The sequence below is a fragment of the Onychostruthus taczanowskii genome, unplaced genomic scaffold (assembly GCF_017590055.1).
Source record: "Onychostruthus taczanowskii isolate IOZ18803 unplaced genomic scaffold, ASM1759005v1 scaffold184, whole genome shotgun sequence".
Classification (NCBI taxonomy): domain Eukaryota; kingdom Metazoa; phylum Chordata; class Aves; order Passeriformes; family Passeridae; genus Onychostruthus; species Onychostruthus taczanowskii.
The window spans coordinates 515,438-542,916 of record NW_024499062.1 but is presented as its reverse complement, the minus strand read 5'-3'; the positions used below and the strand labels follow the sequence as shown (position 1 = coordinate 542,916).

Below are 27,479 nucleotides of genomic sequence, written 5' to 3'. Positions count from 1 at the left end.
GCCTTGGCAGGTTTGGGAACGGCTGGATTGGATCTCTGAGGGTTTTTCCAACTCTGGAATTCCACTTTCCCAGTTTTTCCCCACCCCAGGACACAGGGAATTATTTTAACCCTGGATGTGCTGGTGGCTGAAGCTGCCACGGGATAAAGGATCTGACCTCACCCCAAGACAAGTGGGATTTTCCACGTTTTTCCAGGCAGATTTTGGGAACGGGATGGGTTGGGAACAGAACAAAACCTCTGGAACAAACTGATGCTTCCCTGTGTTTCCTGGAGATCTTGCCCCAGGATGCTGCAGATGAGGAATAAAAAACAAGCCACAAATGCAAAGATTCCACCTTTTCCTCAGGAAATGGAGTTTCCATGAGTTTTCAGGATGCAGCTCCACGTTCCTAAATTAATCCTCCTTGGCCCTAAACTCGGGAATTATATCCTGGCTTGGGGTGGGATCATTTCTTTTGCTGTTTTTAACTCAGTGAGCCAAGGTGGTTGTTCCTAAGCAAACCCAGGTGCTGGACTGGATTTCCAGGGTTTTTTTTTTTCCCATTTTTTTTCCCATTTTTTTCCCAATCACCCAGTGCTGATTCCAGCTGGGAATTCCATGCCCTGGAGCAGCTCAGCATTCCCTGATCCCATTTTTGATCCTGTTTTTGGCCTCCAGCTGTGCCAAGGGGTTTGGATTGGATTTTAGGGAAAATTTCCCCGTGGAAAAGGAATGAGGATGTGGAGGCTGCAGGATGGTTTTAGGGCCTGACAGGATTTATTTGGATGGGTTTTAGGTGCTGCAGGGAATTCCTGGCATCTTTTCAGGGCACTCTGCAACCTCCAGAGAGAGCTGCACTCAAGCTCTGATTTCATCTCACAGCAAATTCCAAATCCCATTGGATGGGCAGGGAATTTTAGCAGTTTCCTCATGGGAAAGGAAAGTGATGTTCCTGCATCATGTTTAAAAAACAAAAAAACAAAAAAAAACCCTCTTTGTGTCATCAGAAATTGCAGCAAATCCGAGTGTTTCCAAATTCCCACCTGGAATTTTGTTCCTTCTGTTCTTTTGTTTGGCTCCAACAAAAGAATTCCAAAGGAAATGTTTCATCCAGGAGGGAAAAGCTTGAAAAACCCAGCCTGGTGGAGAAATGATGGAGTCTCTCTTGCTGCACCAGCAGATGGAAAAATTAAAGGGGAAAAATAAAACCAACAAAAAAAACTCCTTGGGAGGTTCAGGCTGGATGAGAAGTTGTAATTTTCCCTCTGGAAAAGGACAGGTCCCCATTCCTGGCTGGACAAAGCCACATCCACCCCACTGTGATGAAAAAACTCCTCAGGGTAGGAATCCTCCAGCTAAAATCCTTTCAAGAGCAATTTCTTGGATTTTACAACCTCCCTCCTGCTCCTTTCAGCTGCTCACGGAATTCAAAATGCGTTTTTTACAATTTTCACACACTAATTGATAAAAATCAGGAGCTTTTATCCCCAAACTCCAATTTTGTCACCCCACCCAAGGCTGTGGCTTCACTCAGGTGGCACCTGACTCTTCCCAAGTCACCAGCACAGGAATTTTGGCACTTGGACAACAAAAAAGGAACATTTTCTTTCCAAAATCAGCCAGTTCAGTGATTTTCCACAGAGCTGAGCGGGCAGCAGCGTTAGGAACAACTTCCACAAGGCAGAGAAATTCCCTTTGGGAAAAGGGAAAAAATCAAAACAAATCCCTCTAACCAAATTCCCTAAGGATCCTCTGGCTGGCGAAATCACACCCTGAAAATTCCCAATAAAAACAACCAAAGCCAAGCACTCAAATCCAAAGATTCCCTCAGAATCAGTGGGGTGTCACCATCAAAAAAATATTCCAGATTTGGCAAAAAACTGAATTTATCCCCTCAAAAAAATCAACATTTCACTTTCTGCTCTCAAAGGGATTCTAAGCAAGAACAAGGAATTGGTGACTTTGGGGAAGAAAATCCCAAGGTGGGATTTTAAGGAATACTGAAGATCTGGGAATGGGGAATATTCAAGCTGGCTCTGGTGTTGCCAAAAACTGCAGGTTTAAGAGGAACACTAAAAAGAAATAAAGCAAATTATGCATAAAACAAATTTCAGAGCTACCTAACAGCCTGTGGTGCAAGGCAATGAATTGTAATTAATCACAATTCTTAGCAGAGGAGATAAAGAGTTTCTGAAATGCTCTGATAAAGAGTTTCTGAAATGCTCTGATAATGATGTCTTGGCTGGAAAATAATTTCTGTGAAACCAGATGCTTCAGTTACAACAGAACTTATATAAAAAAATTCCTTCTAGAGCAGAGCAGTGATTTCCAGATTCGACCACAGCAAAGCCCCGTGTTTCATAAAAACCAAAATGAGCTTGGAGCTGCACTAAGAAATATCCATTTCATCAAAGACTCGGGGTAAATCCATTAATTTTATGCCCTGACTTGAGCAGCCCAAAAAAAGCAGAGCACCTCCTGCACCATTCTGGATCATTCTGGATCATCACAGAACACACGTTTTTTTATGAAAAAAAAACCAAACTTGGTTTCCATGGAGCAAGGACTACGATTTGCAATTCTTTTAGTGCCATCCAACCTCCTGCTTGTTTCATCTATCCCAGATTATCCTCGCTTTAGGAGTGCAGACCTAGAGCTGGGCAAACTGCTGCAATCCAAACCTCTGTGGGATAGTTTGAGGACAATCTGGGATTAGAATTGTGCAAGAACAGAGCACAAATGTCTTTTTCTCCCCTTATAAGGCCAAATTTCAGCCCTGCAGCTGCTCCAAAGGGGGATCGAGAGTCCTCCAGCCCCTCCAGGAGAGGATCAGCACCCATCCACGCTGGTTTTTCTCCCAAATCCCAGTCCTGAAGGGCACCCACACCACCCAGCACGTGTGTCCAAAAAAGCACCGCGACTTTTCCCAGCTGCTCAGGCCTTGGGAACCACCACATGGAAAAGCCAACGTGTCGCTGGTGAGCCAGAAAATTTCAAAACCATCTGGTTCCTACGTGTCCGAGGCTTCCAGGAGCTCGGGGTCGGGGCCTCACCGACCTCCCCCTGGCAGCAAGGGGAACGGGAGAGGGGCAAAGGCGGCGCGGCCGCTCCTCCGCTCCCCCGGGGAAGGTCGGGATGGAGCCGGGAACCCTCTTTTACCCAGGGAAGGGCAGCATGGAGCGGCTAAACGCTCTGCTCCCCGCCGAAGGGCGGGATGAAGCCGGTAAATCGTCTTTTCCCCGGGGAAAAGTGCGATGGAGCGGTAACCCTTTGCTTGCCGGAGAAGGGCGGGATGGAACCTGTAATCCCCCACACATACACACACACTTCTCCCAGGGCAGGGCGGGATGGAGCCGAGAATCCTCCTCTCCTTAAGGAAGGGCGGGATGGAGCCAAGAACTCTCTTCTCCTTAAGGAAGGGCACGATGGAGCCGGGAACCCTCTCTCTTTAAGGAAGGGCACGATGGAGCCGGTCGCCTTCCCCTCTCCAAAGGAAGAGCGGCACGCAGCCAGTAATTCCCCCCCTCCTAGGGAAGAGCCGAATGAAGCCGCTCGCCTTCCCTTCTCCCAGGGAAGAGCGGGATGGAGCCGGTCGCCTTTCCCTCCCTCAAGGAAGAGCGGCATGGAGCCGGTAACCACCGCCCAACTCGCAGAGAAGGGAGCGATGGAGCCGCCCGCCCTCACTCCCCGGCCCCGCTTACCCGTGCCCGGCTCGCCGCTCTCTCCGCGCCGCCTCTCGCCCATGGCCGGGGCTCGCCGGAGCCGTCCCTCAGGCTGCCCTCATGGCCGCCCCGCCCGGCCCCCGGCGCGGCGCCGCTACCGGGCCGGCGGGCATGAGGCGGCGCGGGGCGGCCCCCGCCATCCGCCGGCCCCAGGAAGTGGAAGGACGGAGCGGGCGGGGGAGGAGGGAGAGAGGGAGGGAGGGAAGGAGGGGACGAGGGGCGGGAGCGGGAGCGGCGGGGAAAAAAACAGAAAGTGAAAACTGAACCGGAAAGACAGCGAGGGGCCGCCCGCGGGTTTTCCTCTTCCCGCGGTCACCGGCCTTTGGCTGTCCGTAGGCGGCTTTTCCTCTTCCGTCCCTCGGCGCTGCTCCCTCGTTGTCAGCTCCTGGCTCGGCCATCGGTGTTTGCCGTTGGTGGGGATCTTGTCCCAGTCTTGCCTTGGCCTCCTCCTCCATCACCTCAGCCCCTCCATGCCTGACTTCAGCTCTTCCCGCTGCCCTTTCCCTCATCCCCTCACATCATGGCGAGAGACCCTTTTCTCCCCATCAGTCCTTCCCCATCAGTGTTTTCCCTCTTTTGGGTCTTCCCTCAGTTTCCCCCGATTCCCTTCCTGACCAATTCAATGTTTGTTCAGCTCTTCCCACTGCCCATTCCCTCATTCTCCTGTTTTGAGCTCTCATCCCAGTGCCTTCCCCAGAGCCATGTTTTGGACCTTCCCTCAGTCCCCAAACTCCTTCCTTGTCCCCTCACATCACGGCCAGAGCTCCTTTTCTCACCTCAATCTTTCCCCCTCAGTATTTTCCCTTTGTGTTCCTTGTTTCGGGCCTTTCCTCAGTCCCAAAATTTCTTTCCTTAACCCCTCACACTTTGCCTCATGGCCAGAGCCCCCTCCCTCCCCTCAGTCCTCCTCCCTCAGTATTTTATCTCAATCCCCTTCCTGATCCCCTCAGCCCCTCCATACCTGACCTCAGCTCTTCCCACAACTACTCAAGGACAAACTCTCCTTGCTGGGCTGATCTGGGCAGATTCTGCATGGTGCAGAAAAACTGAATTATTTATCTTTTTTTTTCTGCTTAGACATCCATTTCCATGTGTGTGTGTGTGTGTGTGTGGTCTGGAGGCACCCCGTGAGGGACTTCGGGGGTATCCCAATCCATGGGGGACGAGGGGCGGGAGCGGGAGCGGCGGGGAAAAAAACAGAAAGTGAAAACTGAACCGGAAAGACAGCGAGGGGCCGCCCGCGGGTTTTCCTCTTCCCGCGGTCACCGGCCTTTGGCTGTCCGTAGGCGGCTTTTCCTCTTCCGTCCCTCGGCGCTGCTCCCTCGTTGTCAGCTCCTGGCTCGGCCATCGGTGTTTGCCGTTGGTGGGGATCTTGTCCCAGTCTTGCCTTGGCCTCCTCCTCCATCACCTCAGCCCCTCCATGCCTGACTTCAGCTCTTCCCGCTGCCCTTTCCCTCATCCCCTCACATCATGGCGAGAGACCCTTTTCTCCCCCTCAGTCCTTCCCCATCAGTGTTTTCCCTCTTTTGGGTCTTCCCTCAGTTTCCCCCGATTCCCTTCCTGACCAATTCAATGTTTGTTCAGCTCTTCCCACTGCCCCTTCCCTCATTCTCCTGCTTTGAGCTCTCATCCCAGTGCCTTCCCCAGAGCCATGTTTTGGACCTTCCCTCAGTCCCCAGACTCCTTCCTTGTCCCCTCACATCACGGCCAGAGCTCCTTTTCTCACCTCAATCTTTCCCCCTCAGTATTTTCCCTTTGTGTTCCTTGTTTCGGGCCTTTCCTCAGTCCCAAAATTTCTTTCCTTAACCCCTCACACTTTGCCTCATGGCCAGAGCCCCCTCCCTCCCCTCAGTCCTCCTCCCTCAGTATTTTATCTCAATCCCCTTCCTGATCCCCTCAGCCCCTCCATACCTGACCTCAGCTCTTCCCACAACTACTCAAGGACAAACTCTCCTTGCTGGGCTGATCTGGGCAGATTCTGCATGGTGCAGAAAAACTGAATTATTTATCTTTTTTTTTCTGCTTAGACATCCATTTCCATGTGTGTGTGTGTGTGTGTGTGTGGTCTGGAGGCACCCCGTGAGGGACTTCGGGGGTATCCCAATCCATGGGGGACAAGGGGACATTGGGAACAGGGATTGGGCTGGGGGTTGAAGGGAAGCACTGAGGTGAGGGACACAATAATGGGGTGAGGAGATGAGGGAAGGGGACGGAATGGATAATGAAATATGGGGGGAAGGCCCTGAGGGGATCAGGGAAGGGGTTTTAGGGGGATTGAGGGAAGGCTCTGAGAGGCAATGACTGAGGTGAAGGAAAGGGTTTAAGGAATGATGTGAAGGAATGAGGAGAGATCCAAAACAAAAATCTGGGGATGGCACTGAAGTGAGTGATGGGCTCAGAGCAGGAGAAGACTGAGGGAATGAGGGTGAGTGACACAGAAATGGGGTGAGGAGGTGAGGAAAGGAGATGGAATGGATGAAGAAAGGTGGGGAAAGGCCCTGAGGGAAGGGGCTGAGGGAAGAGCCAAAATGAGGGGCTGAGGGGATCAGGGAAGGAGTTTTGGGGGGATTGAAGGAAGGCTCTGAGGGGGAAGGACTGAGGTGAAAGAAGATCCAAACTGAGAAACTGAGGAAAAACCCCGGGCCAGAACAGATAAAAAATGATGGGCGAAGGCCCTGATGGAAGGGGCTGAGGGAAGAGCCAAAATGAAGGGCTGAGGAAAACCACTGGGCCAAAACAGATAAAAAATGATGGGGGAAGCCCCTGAGGGAAAAGCCAAAGTGATGGGCTGAGGAAAAACACTGAGGGGCGAGGACTGAGGTGAAAGAAGGGGTTTAAGGAATGTTGTGAGGGAATGAGGAAAGATCCAAATTAAAGATCTGGGTAAGGCTCTGAGGTGAGGGAAGAAGATTGAGAGGATGAGGGTGAGTAACAGAGAAATGGGGAGAGGAGATGAGGGAAGGGGACAGAATGGATAATGAAATATGGGGGGAAGGCCCTGAGGGGATCAGGGAAGGGGTTTTAGGGGGATTGAGGGAAGGCTCTGAGAGGCAATGACTGAGGTGAAGGAAAGGGTTTAAGGAATGATGTGAAGGAATGAGGAGAGATCCAAAACAAAAATCTGGGGATGGCACTGAAGTGAGTGATGGGCTCAGAGCAGGAGAAGACTGAGGGAATGAGGGTGAGTGACACAGAAATGGGGTGAGGAGGTGAGGAAAGGAGATGGAATGGATGAAGAAAGGTGGGGGAAGGCCCTGAGGGAAGGGGCTGAGGGAAGAGCCAAAATGAGGGGCTGAGGGGATCAGGGAAGGAGTTTTGGGGGGATTGAAGGAAGGCTCTGAGGGGGAAGGACTGAGGTGAAAGAAGATCCAAACTGAGAAACTGAGGAAAAACCCCGGGCCAGAACAGATAAAAAATGATGGGCGAAGGCCCTGATGGAAGGGGCTGAGGGAAGAGCCAAAATGAAGGGCTGAGGAAAACCACTGGGCCAAAACAGATAAAAAATGATGGAAGCCCCTGAGGGAAGAGCCAAAATGAGGGGCTGAGGAAAAACACTGAGGGGCGAGGACTGAGGTGAAAGAAGGGGTTTAAGGAATGTTGTGAGGGAATGAGGAAAGATCCAAATTAAAGATCTGGGTAAGGCTCTGAGGTGAGGGAAGAAGATTCAGAGGATGAGGGTGAGTAACAGAGAAATGGGGAGAGGAGATGAGGGAAGGGGACAGAATGGATAAAGGAGGCTGAGGGAGGTGAAAGGCCCTGAGGGAAGGGGCTGAGGGGATCAGGGAAGGAATTTTAGGGGGATTGAGAGAAGGCTCTGAAGGGGAAGGACTGAGGTGAGGGAAGGGGTTTAAGGAATGATGTGAGGGGTGAGGAAAACAAGGAATGAGAGGAAGGGGACTGAGGGAAGATCCAAAATGAGGGACTGAGGAAAAACCCTGGGCCAGAACAGATTGAAAATGATGGGAAGGTCCTGAGGGAAGAGCCAAAATGAAGGGATCAGGGAAGGGGTTTTGGGGGCATTGAGGGAAGGCACTGAGGGGGAAGGACTGAGGTGAGGGAAGGGGTTTAAGGAATGATGTCAGGGGTGAGGGAAAGAAGGAACAAGGAATTATAAACAAGGAATGAGAGGAAGGGGGCTGAGGGAAGAGCCAAAATGAAGGGCTGAGGAAAAACCCTGGGCCAGAACAGATAGAAAGCGATGGTAAAAGGCTCTGAGGGGATCAAGGAAGGGGTTAATGAAAGTTCCTTCTGATGGTTCTGAGCTGCCTCACCCCAGTATTGAACCCTACATGGAACAGAAGAAGCCGAGGATCATTTTTAGGCTTCGCCAGGCTTGGCAAAAACACCAAAAACACATCCAACGGCAAATGTTGCAATCGACTCAAGCAGGGAACAGGGAGATCTGGACTTGCCCAAGCTCTTACACAAGAGGATTTAGGAACACCCCGTCCTGAACGCTGGGGCAAAGGTTGTGTTTGGCTGAGCAAGGAGTCTTGGAGGGGATTCCACTTGGCTTTCCTTTTGGCAACGAGATCCATGGTGCTGAACCCATAATAAATTTATGGAGAGGCTGATTCCTGATCCTTGCTGAGCTGTTTCCATGCTCGGTGCCCAGGCTCTGCTTTAGCTCTGCTGAGCTTTGCAGGAAAGATTGGCAAACAAATTCAAACATAAGGAACAACAATGGGCCAACTCATTTATGAGTCACTTATTAGCCAAATAAGTCAGGAATGTGCCCTTATGGATATTTCACCCACCCTAAGAATTTGCTACGGTGGCAGCAGAGTGCAAAGTGCTGCTGCCCAGTGAAAAAAATTAAGTTGGGGGGGAGAAAAAGTGATTTTTTTTGTTGGGGCAGGGCACCATTTATACCAGTTTTTGTAGCACTGTTTATTTATTATTTTTTTAAGTTTATTATTCTTTATTAAATGTTATTATTTATTTAATATTTATTCCTACTGTTTTAAATATTTATTATTATTTATTTAACTAATAAATAGATGCTATTTATAGCATTTATCGCAGTAAATTTGTCAGATTCATGGGTTTTTCTAGCTCCTTCTGGCAGATAAAAACCTGGAATTCTTGCTGAGACAGAAATATGTTCCTGGTTGCCCTTAAAGGGGGAAAAATCCACAGCCTTGACCGACGAGGTATGAGGAGGTCTCTGTGATTTTGGGGCATCTCAAGAGCAGATCTGCAGTCAGAACCTCCAAACTTCCACCTCCAGTGGGATCATCCAGTCACTGTCCCAATGAAATCCAAGTATTTTAGTGTTGGGAGCTACTTCTAGTGAGGAAATGTAGAATTTCATGTGACAGCTCCTTTTTCAGTGCTGAGAAAAGCAAAGAATTCAAAGGAATTTCATCAGCAGCACTTCTGACAGTTTGGACTGGATCATCCTAAAAATCTTTTCCAAATTTAATTCTTTTCTTCATTTTGCTGAGGAGAGGAACTGGAGCCTCTGGAGGTCAGAGCCCATTTTTAAGTGGAGTTCCTCTGTCCCTTTTTGGTGCCTCATGACTTTTAGGGTGGTGACAAGCCAAGCCCATGATGTCACCGTGGTGGGGACCCGGTTCCTGGCAAGGCTTTCTTTTGGCTTCTTTGAAACCTTGACTCATAAGGTTCTGGCGTACTTAAATGTGAATTTAAAGACGTCATTTGGAGTTTTATTTCCCTCTTTTATTCAGAAAAAAAAAATGGAATTGTGCCGTCGGTGAAGGAAAACAGTTGCAATGGAATGGCTGGAGTGGGAGGTGGGAGCAGCAGTTCCTGATGACATCAGGGTAAAGCAAATCAATTTATTAATTATTGACTGTGTGGAACAGTGCCAGGAGCCCAGGGTGAGAGCACAACCTGCAAACACCAGAGAGGATCCTTCTCCTGCCCTGGGTTAATCCCAGAAATTGATGGAAAAGCTGAATTTCTCTGCTTTTCTCCATGAAAATGCTGATTTTTCTCCTATTTCCTTATGAGAGACTCCTCAGGAAATGACTCAAAGGTGACAAGAAAGGCAGAAAATTCTCTTTTTTTTCAAATCTCTGCCATCCCCCCCCCTCTGTTTTTCACAAAAATTCTCAATTTCGTTCCTTCATTCTTAAAAAAAATAATTCCTGGTGCTGCTCAGCTGATAATTTTGCAATATTAACCTGAAGATTTCTAGATATTGAGTTTAAATATGAATTATTGACATTGATTATTGCTCTTTACCAGGTACAGCTGGAGCCAGCAGGGACGAGCTCTTTCCAAAAGGTTTGATCCTGGCAAAAATCTTGGAATCATGGAATGGTTTGGGTGGGAAGGGACTTAAAACTCCTCCAATTCCATGGGCAGAGATATTTCTACTATCCCAAATTTTTCCAAGCCCCATGCAGAGATGGAGCAGCCACAATTTCCTTGGAAAAATCTAATTTTTTTTGAGAGATGCCAGCTTGGAAAAATCCTCCAATCCTCCCTTGGCAGGATGGAACAATTGCAGTTTTAATGGAATTATTGCCATGGATTTTCCAGCTCCATCATTTCAAACCAGAATGGATTTATGGAATTTCTAGCTGGGGCAAAGTTGGTATTTTCTCCAAAATTTGATATTTCCTCCCAAATTGGAATTTTCAGGAGAAAAACATATATGAAAAATCCATATATGAAAAATCCTCCAATTCTCCCTTGGCAGGATGGAGCAATTGCAGTTTTAATGGAATTATTTCCAAGGATTTTCCAGCTCCATCATTTCAAACCAGAATGGATTTATGGAATTTCATCCTCCTGCAGGGGCAAAAATTGGTATTTTCTCCAAAATTGGTAATTTCCAGGAGATAAACATGGATTTTTTTCCATCCCAGCAGGGACCAAGGACAGGGTGGATTTTCATGTTAAGAAGTGAAGTCACTGCAGAATAGAAATGACAGAATTTTACTTTTTTTTTTTTTTTTTTTTCCCAAAAAAAAATGGAATTTCACCACTGTTTCCCAATCCCAGTATCCCCTTCCCACACCCCCCAGTCCCCCTGTTCACCCATCCCAAAATTTCCAGTACCCCTGTCCCCCCATCCCAGTACCACCAGTACCCTGTTCCCCCATCCCAGTCTCCCCAATACCCCTGTCTCCCTATCCCAGTGCCCCCAGTACCCAATTCCCCCATCCCAGTCCCCCCAGTGCCCCCGTTGCCCATCCCGGTGTCCCCAGTGCGGCCCGTCCCCGCACTACAACTCCCGGCGTGCTCCGCGCCGGGCCCGTCAGCCCCGGGAGGCCCCGGCGGAGCGGGACGAGGCCGCAGCGGCGGGGCCGGGCCATGGAGAGCCCCGGCGGCAGCGGCTCCCTGCGGGGCGACATCAGTGCGTGGGCACGGGACGGGCCGGGGACACCTCGGGGAACGGCTGGGACAGGAGCTGGGAAGGGGAGCCGCGCCGGGAATAGACGGGAGCTGCGCGGAGCGGCGGGTTTGGGGCTCGCGGGGTGCTTTGGGGTTTGCGGGGTGGGTTTGGGGCTTGCAGGGTGGTTTTGGGGGTTGAAGTGTGGGCTTGGGTGTTAAAGAGTGGTTTGGGGGTTAAAGGATTGGGTTTTGGGGGCTGCAGGACGGTTTTGGGGTTTAGAGTGTGATTTTGGGGGTTAAAGGATGGGTTTTGGGGGCTGCAGGACGGTTTAGGGAGCGAGTGGCCTCTCGCAAGGAAAGGGACAAGAGGATGCTCTGAGGACAGCGTCAGGACACCGGCAACGATCCTTGCTCCTCCCTAATCCCCGGGGAACATCCCTGCTCCTCCCCGAATCCCCGGGGAACATCCCTGCTCCTCCCTGAATCCCCCGGGGAACATCCCTGCTCCTCCCCGAATCCCCGCGTGCGGTGTTGTGGGGCTGTGGGATCGGGATGTGCCCAAATCCCGGCCGGGCCAGCGGCTGCTCCTGGGTCACCCCCGGGACTCGTGTCCCCATTCCCGGGGCAGGGACAATTCCACCATCCCAGGCTGCTCCAGCCCCAGTGTCCAGCCTGGCCTTGGGCACTGCAGGGATGCAGGGGCAGCCCCAGCTGCTCTGGCAATTCCAGCCCAGCCAGGAATTCCTCATGGCCAAGATCCCATCCATGGCTGCCCTCTGGCAGTGGGAGCCATTCCCTGTGTCCTGTCCATCCCTTGTCCCCAGTCCCTCTGCAGCTCCATCCTCATTTGGATTTGCTCCTCCTGCCATAAAAACCACGAGGAGCTCCAGGCAAGGAAAACCATCCTGCCCAGGGATATTGGCAAAGGAATGAGGGGGGAAAATCCCTGTGAAAATGCTGGGACTCAGAATTTTATTTTTTTTTATGGAGAGGCTGCATTAACAGGGAGCTGTTTTTACTCAGTGCCACCTCCAAAGCAGCACCCACCTGAGAGGAGGTGGCATTGTCACCTCACGGTGCCACGTGAGCCAGAACTGCCCCGTGCTGGGCGCTGAGCAAAAGTGTTGGAGCTGGGAACTTCTTTTTCCAAGCTCCATGGACTTTTTGGGAAGGGATTTTTTGAGGGTTTTTTGGGCTGAGTTTTTCCTTGATCCCAGCTCTTTCTCCTTGCAGCCAGCCCATGCTCCTGCAGGAATCCAGAGGGATTTTTTGAGTTAGGCTGAGGTTTTTTTGGGCTGAGTTTTTCCTTGATCCCAGCTCTTTCTCCTTGCAGCCAGCCCATGCTCCTGCAGGAATCCAGAGGGATTTTTGAGTCAGGCTGAGTTTTTTCTTGATCCCAGCTCTTTTTCCATGTTCCTGCAGGAACCCAGAGTTTGGGAAGGGATTTTTGAGTCAGACTGAGTTTCTCCTTGATCCCAGCTCTTTTTCCATGCTCCTTCAGGAATCCAGAGCTCCTTGGAACAATTTGGGCTGGAAGGGTTGGAAACCCATCTTGTTCCATCCCAGGTTTCTCCAAGCCCTCTCCAGCCCAGCCTGGGACAATTCCAAGGATGGGGCAACCACATCTTTTCTGGGAATTCCATCCCAGCTCCTCCCCACCCTCCCAGCCAGAAATTCCATCCCTGTGGGATGCCATTTTCCCCCACATGCACAATTTTACTAATGAACTTAATGATGTTTTCATGTAATTATTATGAAATTAATGTCAATTTCATGGAATTATTGCCAGGGGTTTTCCAGCTCCATCATTTCAAACCAGAATGGATTTATGGAATTTCATCCTCCTGCAGGGGCAAAGCTGGGTTTCTCCAAAATTGGTATTTTCTCCCAAATTGGGTATTTTCTCCCAAAAGGATATTTTCTCCCAAAATTGGAATTTTCAGGAGAAAAACATAAATGAAAAATCCTCCGGTTGTCCCTTGGCAGGATGGAACAATTGCAGTTTTAATGGAATTATTGCCATGGACTTTCCAGCTCCATCATTTCAAACCAGAAGTTTTCCACTGGATTTATGGAACTTAAAAATTAGTATTTTCTCCCAAAATTGGAATTTTCAGGAGAAAAACATGTATGAAAAATCCTGCAATTCTCACTTGGCAGGATGGATCAAATGCAGTTTTAATGGAATTATTGCCATGGCTTTTCCAGCTCCATCATTGTGCTGATCAGAACGGATTTATGGAATTTCATCCTTCTGCAGGGGCAGAACTGGGTTTCTCCCAAATGGATATTTGCTCTAAAATTGGTATTTCCTCCCAAAATTAGTATTTTCTTCAAAATTGCTATTTTCTCCCAAAAATTACTATTTTCTCCCACATGGATATTTTCTCCCACATGGATATTTTCTCCCAAATGGATATTTTCTCCCAAACTATTAATTTCCATGAGAAAACCTCATGGAAAAATGAATTTTCCCATCCCATCGGAAGCCAAGCACAGCGTGCTCTCTAACGTCACGAAGCGAGCTCGCTGCGCAGCAGGAGCGACAGAATCTCACCGTTATTTTTCCCCTAAAAAAACCCCAAATTTCCCAAATCTGCCCTCTCCTCCCCAGGTTTCTGGGCGGACCGCACGCCGGTGCACGAGGCCGCGCGGCGCGGGGAGATCCGGCGGCTGCAGCAGCTGATCGAGAGCGGCGCCTGCGTCAACGCCGTCACCTACGACTCCATCACCCCCCTGCACGAGGCCAGCCTCAGGGGACAGACCCAGTGTGTCAAACTGCTGCTGGACGCGGGGGCCCAGGTGTGCAGCCCGCCCTGGTCCAGCTGGGAATTCGCCTGGATGGGGTTTGAGAGGCGTTTGTGGGGTTGGGGTCACCGCCGGTCAGGGCTAGGGGTGGGATGGGGTGGGGGGATGTGGAGGGATTTGTTGTGGTTTTGGGGTTTCAGGGTGAGAAGGTTCTGGAGGGGATGGAAGGTGTCCAGGGAATGGAGCTGGGAAGGGGCTGGAGAAGCAGGAGGGGCTGAGGGAGCCAGGAAGGGTCTGGAGAAGCAGGAGGGGCTGAGGGAGCTGGGAAGGGTCTGGAGAAGCAGGAGGGGCTGAGGGAGCTGGGAAGGGTCTGGAGAAGCAGGAGGGGCTGAGGGAGCTGGGAAGGGTCTGGAGAAGCAGGAGGGGCTGAGGGAGCTGGGAAGGGTCTGGAGAAGCAGGAGGGGCTGAGGGAGCTGGGAAGGGTCTGGAGAAGCAGGAGGGGCTGAGGGAGCTGGGAAGGGTCTGGAGAAGCAGGAGGGGCTGAGGGAGCTGGGAAGGGTCTGGAGAAGCAGGAGGGGCTGAGGGAGCTGGGAAGGGTCTGGAGAAGCAGGAGGGGCTGAGGGAGCTGGGAAGGGTCTGGAGAAGCAGGAAAAGCTGTGGGAGCTGGGAAGGGTCTGGAGAAGCAGGAGGGGCTGAGGGAGCTGGGAAGGGTCTGGAGAAGCAGGAAAAGCTGAGGGAGCTGGGAAGGGTCTGGAGAAGCAGGAAAAGCTGTGGGAGCTGGGAAGGGTCTGGAGAAGCAGGAAAAGCTGTGGGAGCTGGGAAGGGTCTGGAGAAGCAGGAGGGGCTGAGGGAGCTGGGAAGGGTCTGGAGAATGAGGAAAAGCTGTGGGAGCTGGGAAGGGGCTGGAGAACCAGGAGGGGCTGAGGGAGTTGGGAAGGGAATGGAGAACCAGGAGCAGCTGAGGGAGCTGGGAAGGGTCTGGAGAACCAGGAGAGGCTGAGGGAGCTGGGAAGGGTCTGGAGAAGCAGGAGGGGCTGAGGGAGCTGGGAAGGGGCTGAGCCTGGAGCAAAGGAGGCTCAAGGGGGACCTTGTGGCTCTGCACAAGTCCCTGCCAGGAGGGGACAGCCGGGGGGGTCGGGCTGTGCTCCAGGGAACAGGGACAGGAGCAGAGGGAACGGCCTCAGCCTGGGCCAGGGGAGCTCAGAGGGGATTTTGGGGAAAAATTCCTCCTGGAGACATGGATCAGTGCTGCATTTAGCATTGCTGCTTCATCTGACCTCCACCCCCTTCCAAATCACTCCCAACCTTCACAATTCCATGATCCCATGATCTCAGCTGAGATTTTCCCTGCTTTTTCCTGCTTTTAAGCTGTTTTTTTCTTGCTTTCCCCTACTTTTAACCTACTTCTAACCTGTTTTTCCCTATTTTTGACCTACTTTTCCCTACTTTTCACCTGCTTTTCCCCTACTTTTCACCTGCTTTTCCCTACCCCTAACCTGCTTTTAACTGCTTTTAACATGCTTTTCCCTATTTTTCCCTACTTTTAACCTCCTTTTCCCTACTTTTGACCTGCTTTTACTTTTAACCTGCTTTTCCCTGCTTTTCACCTACTTTTCTCTACTTTTGACCTGCTTTTCCCTGCTTTTAACCTGCTTTTCCCTGCTTTCCTCTGCTTTTCCTACTTTTAATCTGCTTTTCCATTCTTCTAACCTGCTTTTCCCTACTTATAACCTTCTTTTCCCTACTCTTAACCTGCTTTTAACCTGCTTTTAACCTCCTTTCCCCTACTTTTAACCTGTTTTTCCCTGCTTTTCACCTACTTTTCCCCTACTTTTCCTACTTTTCACCTGCTTTTCCTTACTTTTAACCTGCTTTTCCCTGCTTTCCCCTGCTTTTTCTACTTTTATCTGCTTTTCCATACTTCTGACCTGCTTTCCCTACTTCTAACCTGCTTTTAACCTCCTTTTCCCTATTTTTAACCTGCTTTTAACCTCCTTTTAACCTTCTTTTCCCTACTTTTAACCTCCTTTTCCCTACTTCTAACCTCCTTTTCCCTACTTCTAACCTGCTTTCCCCCTCCTTTTCCCTACTTTTAACCTCCTTTTCCCTACTTTTAACCTGCTTTTAACCTGCTTTTAACCTCCTTTTCCCTACTTATAACCTCCTTTTCCCTACTTTTAACCTGCTTTTAACCTCCTTTTAACCTCCTTTTCCCTACTTTTAACCTCCTTATAACCTGCTTTTAACCTCCTTTTCCCTACTTATAACCTCCTTTTCCCTACTTTTAACCTGCTTTTAACCTCCTTTTAACCTCCTTTTCCCTACTTTTAACCTCCTTATCCCTACTTTTAATCTCCTTTTCCCTACTTCTAACCTACTTTTCCCTACTTCTAACCTCCTTTTCCCTACTTCTAACCTGCTTTCCCCTACTTTTAACCTGTTTTCCCCTACTTCTAACCTGCTTTTCCCTCCTTTTCCCGTGTTTTCCCGTGTTTTTCCCCCGCGCTCCCCGCAGGTGGACGCGCGGAACATCGACGGCAGCACGCCGCTGTGCGACGCGTGCGCCTCGGGCAGCGTGGAGTGCGTCAGGGTGCTGCTGTCGCACGGGGCCAAGGTGAACCCGCCGCTGTACACGGCCTCGCCGCTGCACGAGGCCTGCATGAACGGTAACGGCGCCTGCCGGGACAATTCCGGACAATTCCGGGACAATTCCAGACAATTAGGACAATTCGGGACAATTCCGGGCAATTCAGGACAATTCAGGACAATTCGGGACAATTCCGGACAATTCCGGGACAATTCCAGACAATTAGGACAATTCGGGACAATTCCGGGCAATTCAGGACAATTCAGGACAATTCGGGACAATTCCGGACAATTCCGGGACAATTCCAGACAATTAGGACAATTCGGGACAATTCCGGGCAATTCAGGACAATTCAGGACAATTCGGGACAATTCCGGACAATTCCGGGACAATTCCAGACAATTAGGACAATTCGGGACAATTCCGGGCAATTCAGGACAATTCAGGACAATTCGGGACAATTCCGGACAATTCCGGGACAATTCCAGACAATTAGGACAATTCGGGACAATTCCGGGCAATTCAGGACAATTCAGGACAATTCGGGACAATTCCGGACAATTCCGGGACAATTCCAGACAATTAGGACAATTCGGGACAATTCCGGGCAATTCAGGACAATTCAGGACAATTCGGGACAATTCCGGACAATTCCGGGACAATTCCAGACAATTAGGACAATTCGGGACAATTCCGGGCAATTCAGGACAATTCAGGACAATTCGGGACAATTCCGGACAATTCCGGGACAATTCCAGACAATTAGGACAATTCGGGACAATTCCGGGCAATTCAGGACAATTCAGGACAATTCGGGACAATTCCGGACAATTCCGGGACAATTCCAGACAATTAGGACAATTCGGGACAATTCCGGGCAATTCAGGACAATTCAGGACAATTCGGGACAATTCCGGACAATTCCGGGACAATTCCAGACAATTAGGACAATTCGGGACAATTCCGGGCAATTCAGGACAATTCAGGACAATTCGGGACAATTCCGGACAATTCCGGGACAATTCCAGACAATTAGGACAATTCGGGACAATTCCGGGCAATTCAGGACAATTCAGGACAATTCGGGACAATTCCGGACAATTCCGGGACAATTCCAGACAATTAGGACAATTCGGGACAATTCCGGGCAATTCAGGACAATTCAGGACAATTCGGGACAATTCCGGACAATTCCGGGACAATTCCAGACAATTAGGACAATTCGGGACAATTCCGGGCAATTCAGGACAATTCAGGACAATTCGGGACAATTCCGGACAATTCCGGGACAATTCCAGACAATTAGGACAATTCGGGACAATTCCGGGCAATTCAGGACAATTCAGGACAATTCGGGACAATTCCGGACAATTCCGGGACAATTCCAGACAATTAGGACAATTCGGGACAATTCCGGGCAATTCAGGACAATTCAGGACAATTCGGGACAATTCCGGACAATTCCGGGACAATTCCAGACAATTAGGACAATTCGGGACAATTCCGGGCAATTCAGGACAATTCAGGACAATTCGGGACAATTCCGGACAATTCCGGGACAATTCCAGACAATTAGGACAATTCGGGACAATTCCGGGCAATTCAGGACAATTCAGGACAATTCGGGACAATTCCGGACAATTCCGGGACAATTCCAGACAATTAGGACAATTCGGGACAATTCCGGGCAATTCAGGACAATTCATAACCTGCTTTTAACCTCCTTTTAACCTCCTTTTCCCTACTTTTGACCTCCTTTTCCCTACTTTTAACCTGCTTTTGACCTCCTTTTCCCTACTTTTAACCTGCTTTTGACCTCCTTTTCCCTACTTTTAACCTCCTTATCCCTACTTTTAATCTCCTTTTCCCTACTTCTAACCTACTTTTCCCTACTTCTAACCTCCTTTTCCCTACTTCTAACCTGCTTTCCCCTACTTTTAACCTGTTTTCCCCTACTTCTAACCTGCTTTTCCCTCCTTTTCCCGTGTTTTCCCGTGTTTTTCCCCCGCGCTCCCCGCAGGTGGACGCGCGGAACATCGACGGCAGCACGCCGCTGTGCGACGCGTGCGCCTCGGGCAGCGTGGAGTGCGTCAGGGTGCTGCTGTCGCACGGGGCCAAGGTGAACCCGCCGCTGTACACGGCCTCGCCGCTGCACGAGGCCTGCATGAACGGTAACGGCGCCTGCCGGGACAATTCCGGACAATTCCGGGACAATTCCAGACAATTAGGACAATTCGGGACAATTCCGGGCAATTCAGGACAATTCAGGACAATTCGGGACAATTCCGGACAATTCCGGGGGCGTTAGTTCCGGGGTCATGCCAGGGCAGCTCCAGGGGCATTCCAGGGCAGTTCCAGGGTCATTCTTGGGTCATTTCCAGGTCATTCCAAGGTAATTCCAGGGCAATTCCAGGGTCATTCCTGGAGAATTCCGGGGTCATTCCAGGGCAATTCCAGGGTCATTCTTGGGTCATTTCCAGGTCATTCCAAGGTAATTCCAGGGCAATTCCAGGGTCATTCCTGAAGAATTCCGGGGTCATTCCAGGGCAGTTCCAGGGTCATTCCTGGAGAATTACGGGGTCATTCCAGGGCAATTCCAGGGTCATTCCTGGAGAATTCCAGGGTCATTCCAGGGCAATTCCAGGATCATTCCAGGGCAGTTCCAAGGTCATTCCAGGGTCATTCTTGGGTCATTTCCAGGTCATTCCAAGGTAATTCCAGGGCAATTCCAGGGTCATTCCTGAAGAATTCCGGGGTCATTCCAGGGCAGTTCCAGGGTCATTCTTGGGTCATTTCCAGGTCATTCCAAGGTAATTCCAGGGTCATTCTTGGAGAATTCCAGGGTCATTCCAGGGCAATTCCAGGATCATTGCAGGGCAATTCCAGGGTCATTCTTGGGTCATTTCCAGGTCATTCCAAGGTAATTCCAGGGCAATTCCAGGGTCATTCTAGCGTCATCCCAGGAGAATTCCAGGGCAGTTCCAAGGTCGTGCTAGGGCAGTTCCAAGGTCGTGCTAGGGCAATTCCAAGGTCATTCCAGGGCAATTCCAAGGTCATTTCTGGAGAATTCCAGGGGCATTAATTCTGGGGTCATTCCAGGGCAATTCCTGGGTCATTCCAGGGTCATTCCAGAGCAGTTCCAGGGTCATTCCAGGGTCATTCCAGGGCAGTTCCAGGGTCATCCCAGTGTCATTAATTCCAGGGTCGTTCTGGGCTAGTTCCAGAGTAATTCCAGGGTCATTCCGTGGGTGTTTACGGCTTGGAATGGGAAAAAAGCACCAGAACTCTTCATGTGACCAGGGAATGGTCAGGCTGTGCTGGTGCTTGGAGCCTGTCAGGAGGGAAGGGAGAGAGATCCCTGCAGGGATCCCTCTGATCCCACTGCTGATCCCACTGCTGATCCCATTGCTGATCCCACTGCTGATCCCATTGCTGATCCCACTGCTGATCCTGTTGCTGATCCCACTGCTGATCCCATTGCTGATCCCATTGCTGATCCCACTGCTGATCCCATTGCTGATCCCATTGCTGATCCCATTCTGATCCCATTGCTGATCCCATGCTGATCCCATTCTGATCCCATTGCTGATCCCACTGCTGATCCCGTTGCTGATCCCATTGCTGATCCCATTGCTGATCCTGTTGCTGATCCCACTGCTGATCCCATTTCTGACCCCATTTTTCCCTGCAGAGATCCCTCTGATCCCATTTCTGATCCCGTTTTTCCCAGCAGAGCGGGAATTCTTCGTTTTCATTCCATCCTAGCGGGGCAGGAATTTCCAGTTTTCAGTGGCATTTTCCTGGTTTTCAGTGAGAATTCCATCCTAGTGGGGCAGGAATTCCCAGTTTCCAGTGGGAATTCCCAGTTTTCAGTGGGGTTTTCCTGGTTTTCAGTGGGAATTCAATCCCGGCGTGTTGGGAATTCCCAGTTTCCAGTGGGAATTCCATCCTGTTGGGCTAGGAATTCCCAGTTTTCAATGGGAATTCCCAGTTTTCAGCATGCATTCCGTTTTCAGCGGGAATTCCCAGTTTTCAGTGGGAATTCCATCCTGTTGGGGCAGGCATTCCCAGTTTTCAGCGGGAATTCCCAGTCTTCAGCGTGCATTCCCAGTTTTCGGTGGGAATTCCATCCTGTTGGGGCAGGCATTCCCAGTTTTCGGTGTGCATTCCCAGCTTTCAGCGGGAATTCCATCCTGTTGGGGCAGGAATTCCCAGTTTTCAGCGTGCATTCCCAGATTCCAGCGGGCATTCCCAGATTCCAGTGGCATTCCCAGTTTCCAGCAGGAATTCCCTGTTTTCAGTGTGCATTCCCAGTTTTCAGCAGAAATTCCCAGTTTCCAGTGAGAATTCCATCCTGTTGGGGCAGGAATTCCCAGTTTTCAGTGGGAATTCCATCCCGTTGGGGCAGGCATTCCCAGTTTCCAGCGGGCATTCCCAGTTTCCAGCGGGCATTCCCAGTTTCCAGCGGGCATTCCCAGTTTCCAGCAGGCATTCCCAGATTCCAGCGGGCATTCCCAGATTCCAGTGGCATTCCCAGTTTCCAGCAGGAATTCCCTGTTTTCAGTGTGCATTCCCAGTTTTCAGTGGGCATTCCCAATTTTCAGCAGGAATTCCCAGTTTTCAGTGGGAATTCCATCCCGTTGGGGCAGGCATTCCCAGTTTCCAGTGAGCATTCTGTTTCCAGCGGGCATTCCCAGTTTTCAGCAGGAATTCCCAGTTTTCGGCGTGCATTCCCAGTTTTCGGCGTGCATTCCTAGTTTTCAGTGTGCATTCCCAGTTTCCAGCAGGCATTCCCGGGTTTCCCTGTCCCAGGCAGCCCGGAGTGCGTGCAGCTGCTGATCGAGGTGGGTGCCAACCTGGAGGCGCACGACTGCCACTTCGGGACGCCCCTGCACGTGGCCTGTGCCCGCGAGCACCTGCACTGTGCCAAGCTGCTGCTGCAGGCAGGTACGGCCGGGAATCGCCCTGGGAAACGGCTCTGATCCCCTTCCTCAGCCCGTTCCTCAGCCCGTTCCTCATCCCATTCCTGATCCCGTTCTTCCCTGCACAGACCCCTCTGCTCCCATTCCTGATCCCATTTCTGGTGCCATTCCTGATACCATTCCTGATCCCGTTCCTCATCCCATTCCTCATCCCGTTCCTGATCCCATTCCTGATCCCATTCCTCATCCCGTTCCTGATCCCATTCCTGATCCCGTTCCTGATCCATTCCTGATCCCATTCCTGATCCCATTCCTCATCCCGTTCCTCATCCCGTTCCTCATCCCGTTCCTGATCCCGTTCCTGATCCCGTTCCTGATCCCGTTCCTGATCCCATTCCTGATCCTGTTCCTGATCCCATTCTTCCCTGCACAGACCCCTCTGCTCCCATTCCTGATCCCATTCCTGATCCCGTTCCTGATCCCGTTCCTGATCCCGTTCCTGATCCCGTTCCTGATCCCGTTCTTCCTGCACAGACCCCCTCTGCTCCCATTTCTCATCCCATTCCTGGTGCCATTCCTGATGTCATTTGCCACTTCTGATCCCATTCCTGATCCTGTTTTTCCCTGCACAGACCCCTCTGATCCCGATTTGAAACCCCATTTGGATCCCGTTTTTCCTTGTACAGACCCCTCTGCTCCCATTCCTCATCCCATTCCTGATCCTGTTTTTCCCTGCACAGACCCCTCTGCTCCCATTCCTCGTCCCATTTCTGTTCCCATTTCTGATCCCTTTTCCCTGGCCAAATCCCCTTTTCCCTAGATAAATTCCCTTTTCCCTGGCTAAATTTCCATTTTCCTGCTCGGATTCCCTTTTCCCTGGCTGGATTCCCTTTTCCCTGGTTAAATCCCCTTTTCCCTGGATAAATTTCCATTTTCCTTCCCGGATCCCCTTTTCCTTGGCCAAATCCCCTTTTCCCTGGATTTATTCCCTTTTCCCTGCCCGGATCCCCTTTCCCTGGCTGGATTTATTCCCTTTTCCCCACTGGATCCCCTTTCCCCGGCCAGATTTATTCCCTTTTCCCTGCCCAGATCCCCTTTCCCTGACCAGATTTATTCCCTTTTCCCCACTTGATCCCCTTTCCCTGGCCGGATTTATTCCCTTTTCCCCACTTGATCCCCTTTCCCTGGCTGGATTAATTCCCTTTTCCCTGCCCGGATCCCCTTTCCCTGGCCGGATTTATTCCCTTTTCCCTGCCCGGATCCCCTTTCCCTGACCAGATTTATTCCCTTTTCCCCACCTGATCCACTTTCCCTGGCTGGATTTATTCCCTTTTCCCCACCGGATCCCCTTTCCCTGGCTGGATTTATTCCCTTTTCCCTGCCTGGGCCCCCTTTCCCACCCCGGAATTCCCTGTGCCGTGCCCAGGAGCCAACGTGAACGCGGCCAAGCTGCACGAGACGGCGCTGCACCACGCGGCCAAGGTGCGCAACGTGGACCTGGTGGAGCTGCTGGTGGAGTTTGGAGGGAACATCTACGCCCGGGACAACCGGGGCAAGAAACCCTCGGATTACACCTGGAGCAGCAGCCCCACGGCCAAGTGCTTCGAGTTCTATGAGAGTGAGTGGGGAGTCCCCTTTTTATTGGGAATCCGGCCATCAAATCCCCTTTTTATTGGGAATCTGGCCATCAAATCCCCTTTTTATTGGGAATCTGGCCATCAAATCCCCTTTTTATTGGGAATTCAGCCATCAGATCCCCTTTTTATTGGGAATTCAGCCATCAAATCCCCTTTTTATTGGGAATTCAGCCATCAGATCCCCTTTTTATTGGGAATTCAGCCATCAAATCCCCTTTTTATTGGGAATTTGGCCATCAAATCCCCTTTGTCCTGTGAATTCGGCCATCAAATCCCCTTTTTATTGGGAATCCGGCCATCAAATCCCCTTTTTATTGGGAATTCGGCCATCAAATCCCCTTTTTATTGGGAATTCAGCCATCAAATCCCCTTTTTATTGGGAATCCGGCCATCAAATCCCCTTTTTATTGGGAATTCGGCCATCAAATCCCCTTTTTATTGGGAATTCAGCCATCAAATCCCCTTTTTATTGGGAATTCAGCCATCAAATCCCATTTTTATTGGGAATTCAGACATCAAATCCCCTTTTTATTGGAAATCTGGCCATCAAATCCACTTTGTCCTGGGATTTTGGTGATCAAATCCCCTTTCTCCTGGGAATTTGGCCATCAAATCCCCTTTTTATTGGGAATTTGGTCATCAAATCCCCTTTGTCCTGGGAATCTGGCCATCAAATTCTCTTTGTCCTGGGAATTTGGCCATCAAATCCCCTTTTTATTGGGAATTCAGCCATCAAATCCCCTTTTTATTGGGAATTCGGCCATCAAATCCCCTTTGTCCTGGGAATTCGGCAATCAAATCCCCTTTTTATTGGGAATCTGGCCATCAAATCCCCTTTTTATTGGGAATCCGGCCATCAAATCCCCTTTGTCCTGGGAATCCGGCCATCAAATCCCCTTTGTCCTGGGAATTCAGCCATCAAATCCCCTTTTTGGTCATCAAATACCCTTTTTATTGGGAATTCGGCCATCAAATCCCCTTTTTATTGGGAATTCAGCCATGAAATCCCCTTTTTATTGGGAATTCAGCCATCAAATTCCCTTTGTCCTGGGAATTTCGCCATCAAATCCCCTTTCTGATCTCATTTTTATCCCGTTCCTGATCCCGTTTTTATCCCGTTCCTTATCCTGTTTTTATCCCATTTTTACTCCATTACTGATCCCATTTTTACCCCGTTTTTATCCTGTTTTTCCCCCGTTCCTGATCCTGTTTTTCCCCTGTTCCTGATCCCATGTTGATCCCATTCCTGATCCCGTTTTTATCCCATTTTTATCCTGTTTTCCCCCGTTCCTGATCCCATTCTTATCCCATTTTTCCCCCGTTCCTGATCCCATTTTTATCCCATTTTTATCCTGTTCCTGATTCCATTTTTATCCCATTCCTGATCTCATTTTCCCCTGTTCCTGATCCCATTTTTATCCCATTTTTGTCCCGTTCCTGATCCTGTTTCTATCCCATTTTTACCCCGTTCCTGATCCCATTTTTATCCCGTTTTTACCCTGTTCCTGATCCTGTTTTTACCCCATTCCTGATCCCGTTTCTATCCCATTCCTGATCCTGTTTTTATCCCGTTTTTACCTGGTTCCTCAACCACGTTTTCCCCCCATTCCTGGTCCCATTTTTGTCCGATTTTTACCCCGTTTTTCCCCCATTCCTGATCCCGTTTTCCCCCCATTCCTGATCCTGTTTCCCCCCATTCCTGATCCCGTTTCCCCCCATTCCTGATCCCCTTTTCCCCCTGTTCCTGATCCCGTTCCTGATCCTGTTTTTCTCCCGTTTTTCTCCTGTTTTTACCCCGTTTCCCCCCCGTTCCTGATCCCGTTTCTGACCCCATTTTTTTCCCATTCCTGATCCTGTTTTTTTCCCGTTTTTCCCCCGTTCCTGATCCCGTTTTTCCCCCATTCCTGATCCCCTTTCCCCCCATTCCTGATCCCGTTTCCCCCCATTCCTGATCCCCTTTTCCCCCATTCCTGATCCCCTTTTCCCCCATTCCTGATCCCCTTTTCCCCCATTCCTGATCCCCTTTTCCCCCCGTTCCTGATCCCGTTCCTGATCCCGTTCCATCCCGTTTTTCTCCCGTTTCCCGCGCAGAGACGCCCCTGAGCCTGGCCCAGCTGTGCCGGGTGACGGTGCGGAGAGCGGCCGGGCGCCGGGGGCTGCACGAGATCTCCAAGCTGCAGATTCCCCCCAGGCTCATCCAGTACCTCTCCTACAACTGACAGAGCCAGGAAAAGCCTGCAATTCCCGGGAAAAGCCTGCAATTCCCGGGAAAAGCCTGCAATTCCCAGGAAAAACCCCACAGCATCGGAGGAGTTCTCCTTCTCTTCTACCTCCCCCCCCCAAAAAACCCCATTTTAATTTAATTTCAGGCGCTGCTGTAAATAGGATTTGTCAGGAATTCCTCTTTTCTGTGAGTTTTCTTGGAATTTCCCAGGTGGAATTTTAGCCTCTCCCAGGTGGGAGTCCCTGATTTTCCTGGATTTCCTCTTTGGGATCCAGCCAGCGGGGAGAGAAATGGGATAACTGTGGAGTGGGAATCATTCCAGCTGGGAATTCCATGCTCTGGAGCAGCTCTGGTCCCATTTTAATCCCATTTTTATCCCGTTTTTCCCATTTTTACCCCGTTGTCCCCTGCATGGACCCCTCTGATCCCATTTCTGATCCCAATTTTCCCATTTTTATCCTGTTTTTCCCTGCAGGGATCATCCATCCCCTTTTGGATGATCCAGCCTGGAATGACCCAGGACCCCTTTCCCTGCTGGCTGCAGAGCAACTGGGAGGGGAAATCCTTGGATTTCCAAATCCTTGGATTTGATGGGATCCCACCCTTGGGAATAACTCCAGTGACAGCTGCGAGCCCTGCTGGGGGCAAATTAATTCCCTGTTCATTCATTCATTCATTCCCTAAATTAACGATTCCCTAAATTAACAATCCCCTAAATGAATTCCCTAAATGAATTCCCTAAATTAATCAGCTCAGGGCTAATTAGAGGCACTGCAGCTCGTTCATTTAGGGAATTTTTAGGGTTTTCCAGGAGCATCCAGAGGCTTTGGGTCAACACCAGGAATGAGGAGAGGCCAGGCTGGGATTGGCTGTGTCCCATTCCCAATCCCATTCCCACTCCCAATCTCATTCCCATTACCAATCCCACTCCCATTCCCACTCCCATTCCCAATCCCACTCCCAATCCCATTCCCACTCCCACTCCCAATCCCACTCCCAATCCCATTCCCACTCCCATTCCCAATCCCATTCCCACTCCCATTCCCAATCCCACTCCCAATCCCATTCCCACTCCCACTCCCAAACCCACTCCCAATCCCATTCCCACTCCCATTCCCAATCCCATTCCCACTCCCATTCCCACTCCCACTCCCATTCCCATCCCCTGATCCCAGATTTGTTTCCCCCTCCCTTGGGATCCCGTGGGATACAACAGGACTGGGTTCTGCTTGGAAGTTTGGGAATTTTGGGATTGATTTTCCCCCTTTGGAGCTCTTTTCCCAATGCCAGGTTGGGATTCCAGGCCTGAATCCCAGCTGGAATTCCTGGAATTCCTTGGGTACCTGGGGCTTTGTCCTTGGATGTTGAGCTGGGATTCTCCTCCCCCTTCCAGGTTTCCCATTTTTCCCAATAATCCTGGAAAATCCCAGAGCTTCCCCACCAGAACAAACTCCTCCAGGAATCCTGGAATCCGCTCCGGATCCAGGCTGGGAATGCTGAGCTGGAGCTGAATGCACTTTATGGGTTTTATTTCTCATTTTCATTTTATTTATTCCTCCCTTCCCCTTTTTATCCTGGAAATCCCAAACCCTGCTGTTCTCATCCCCAGTTTTGGGCTGGGATTCCCAGAAATGTGGAATTGGACAAGCTCAGGGGAGCCCCAGAGGGGTTTTTTTTGTGGGATTCATCCCTGGGAACGGCAGGAAAAAGGTTTTGTGGGACAATTTTAGGGATCCCAAATCCCTTTTGAAGATCCCACATCCCTTTTTAGGGTTCCCACATCCCTTTTTAGCATTCCCAAATCCCTTTTTAGGATCCCTAAATCCCTTTTTAGCATTCCCAAATCCCTTTTTAGGGATCTCAAATCCCTTTTTAGGGTTCCCAAATCCCTTTTTAGCATTCCCAAATCCCTTTTTAGGATCCCTAAATCCCTTTTTAGCATTGCCAAATCCCTTTTTAGGGTTCCCAAATCCCTTTTTAGGATCCCTAAATTCCTTTTTAGGGTTCCCAAATCCCTTTTTAGGATCCCTAATTCCTTTTTAGGGTTCCCAATTCCCTTTTTAGGGTTCCCAAATCCCTTTTTAGGATCCCTTAATTCCTTTTTAGGGTTCCCAATTCCCTTTTTAGGAATCCCAAATCCCTTTTTAGGGTTCCCAAATCCCTTTTTAGGTGTTTTTCCCACCCTGCCTTCGCTGGTACAATAATGGAATTACCAAATCCAAGTTTCCCTTGGAAAATCAAAAAGATTCCTTGGGGAACCAAGAAGAAATTCCCCAATCCCGTGGATTCCATCTTCATTTCCCCCTGGTTTTGGAGCCTTTTTGGGGGATCCCAAAGTTTTCTGGGGGT

General features: G+C 50.2%; 2 protein-coding genes across 2 annotated transcripts in view; one reads left to right on the top strand and one right to left on the bottom strand.

The window, feature by feature from the left end:
- LOC121334171 overlaps positions 1-3,877 on the bottom strand; it is a 30,701-nt gene extending 26,824 nt beyond the window's left edge. The window contains exon 1 of the mRNA XM_041401075.1: positions 3,684-3,877. Coding sequence (XP_041257009.1) covers positions 3,684-3,726 — 43 coding nt within the window. The 5' untranslated portion in view covers positions 3,727-3,877. The remainder of the gene's footprint in view (positions 1-3,683) is intronic.
- Positions 3,878-10,934: 7,057 nt separating this feature from the next.
- On the top strand, positions 10,935-26,099 carry ASB13 (ankyrin repeat and SOCS box containing 13). The gene is made up of 6 exons (XM_041401085.1): positions 10,935-11,034; positions 13,627-13,814; positions 16,276-16,426; positions 21,160-21,294; positions 22,696-22,887; positions 24,998-26,099. The coding sequence occupies exons 1-6, from the start codon at positions 10,992-10,994 to the stop codon at positions 25,123-25,125; spliced, it is 837 nt and encodes a 278-aa protein (XP_041257019.1). The 5' UTR covers positions 10,935-10,991; the 3' UTR covers positions 25,126-26,099.
- Positions 26,100-27,479: the final 1,380 nt, after the last annotated feature.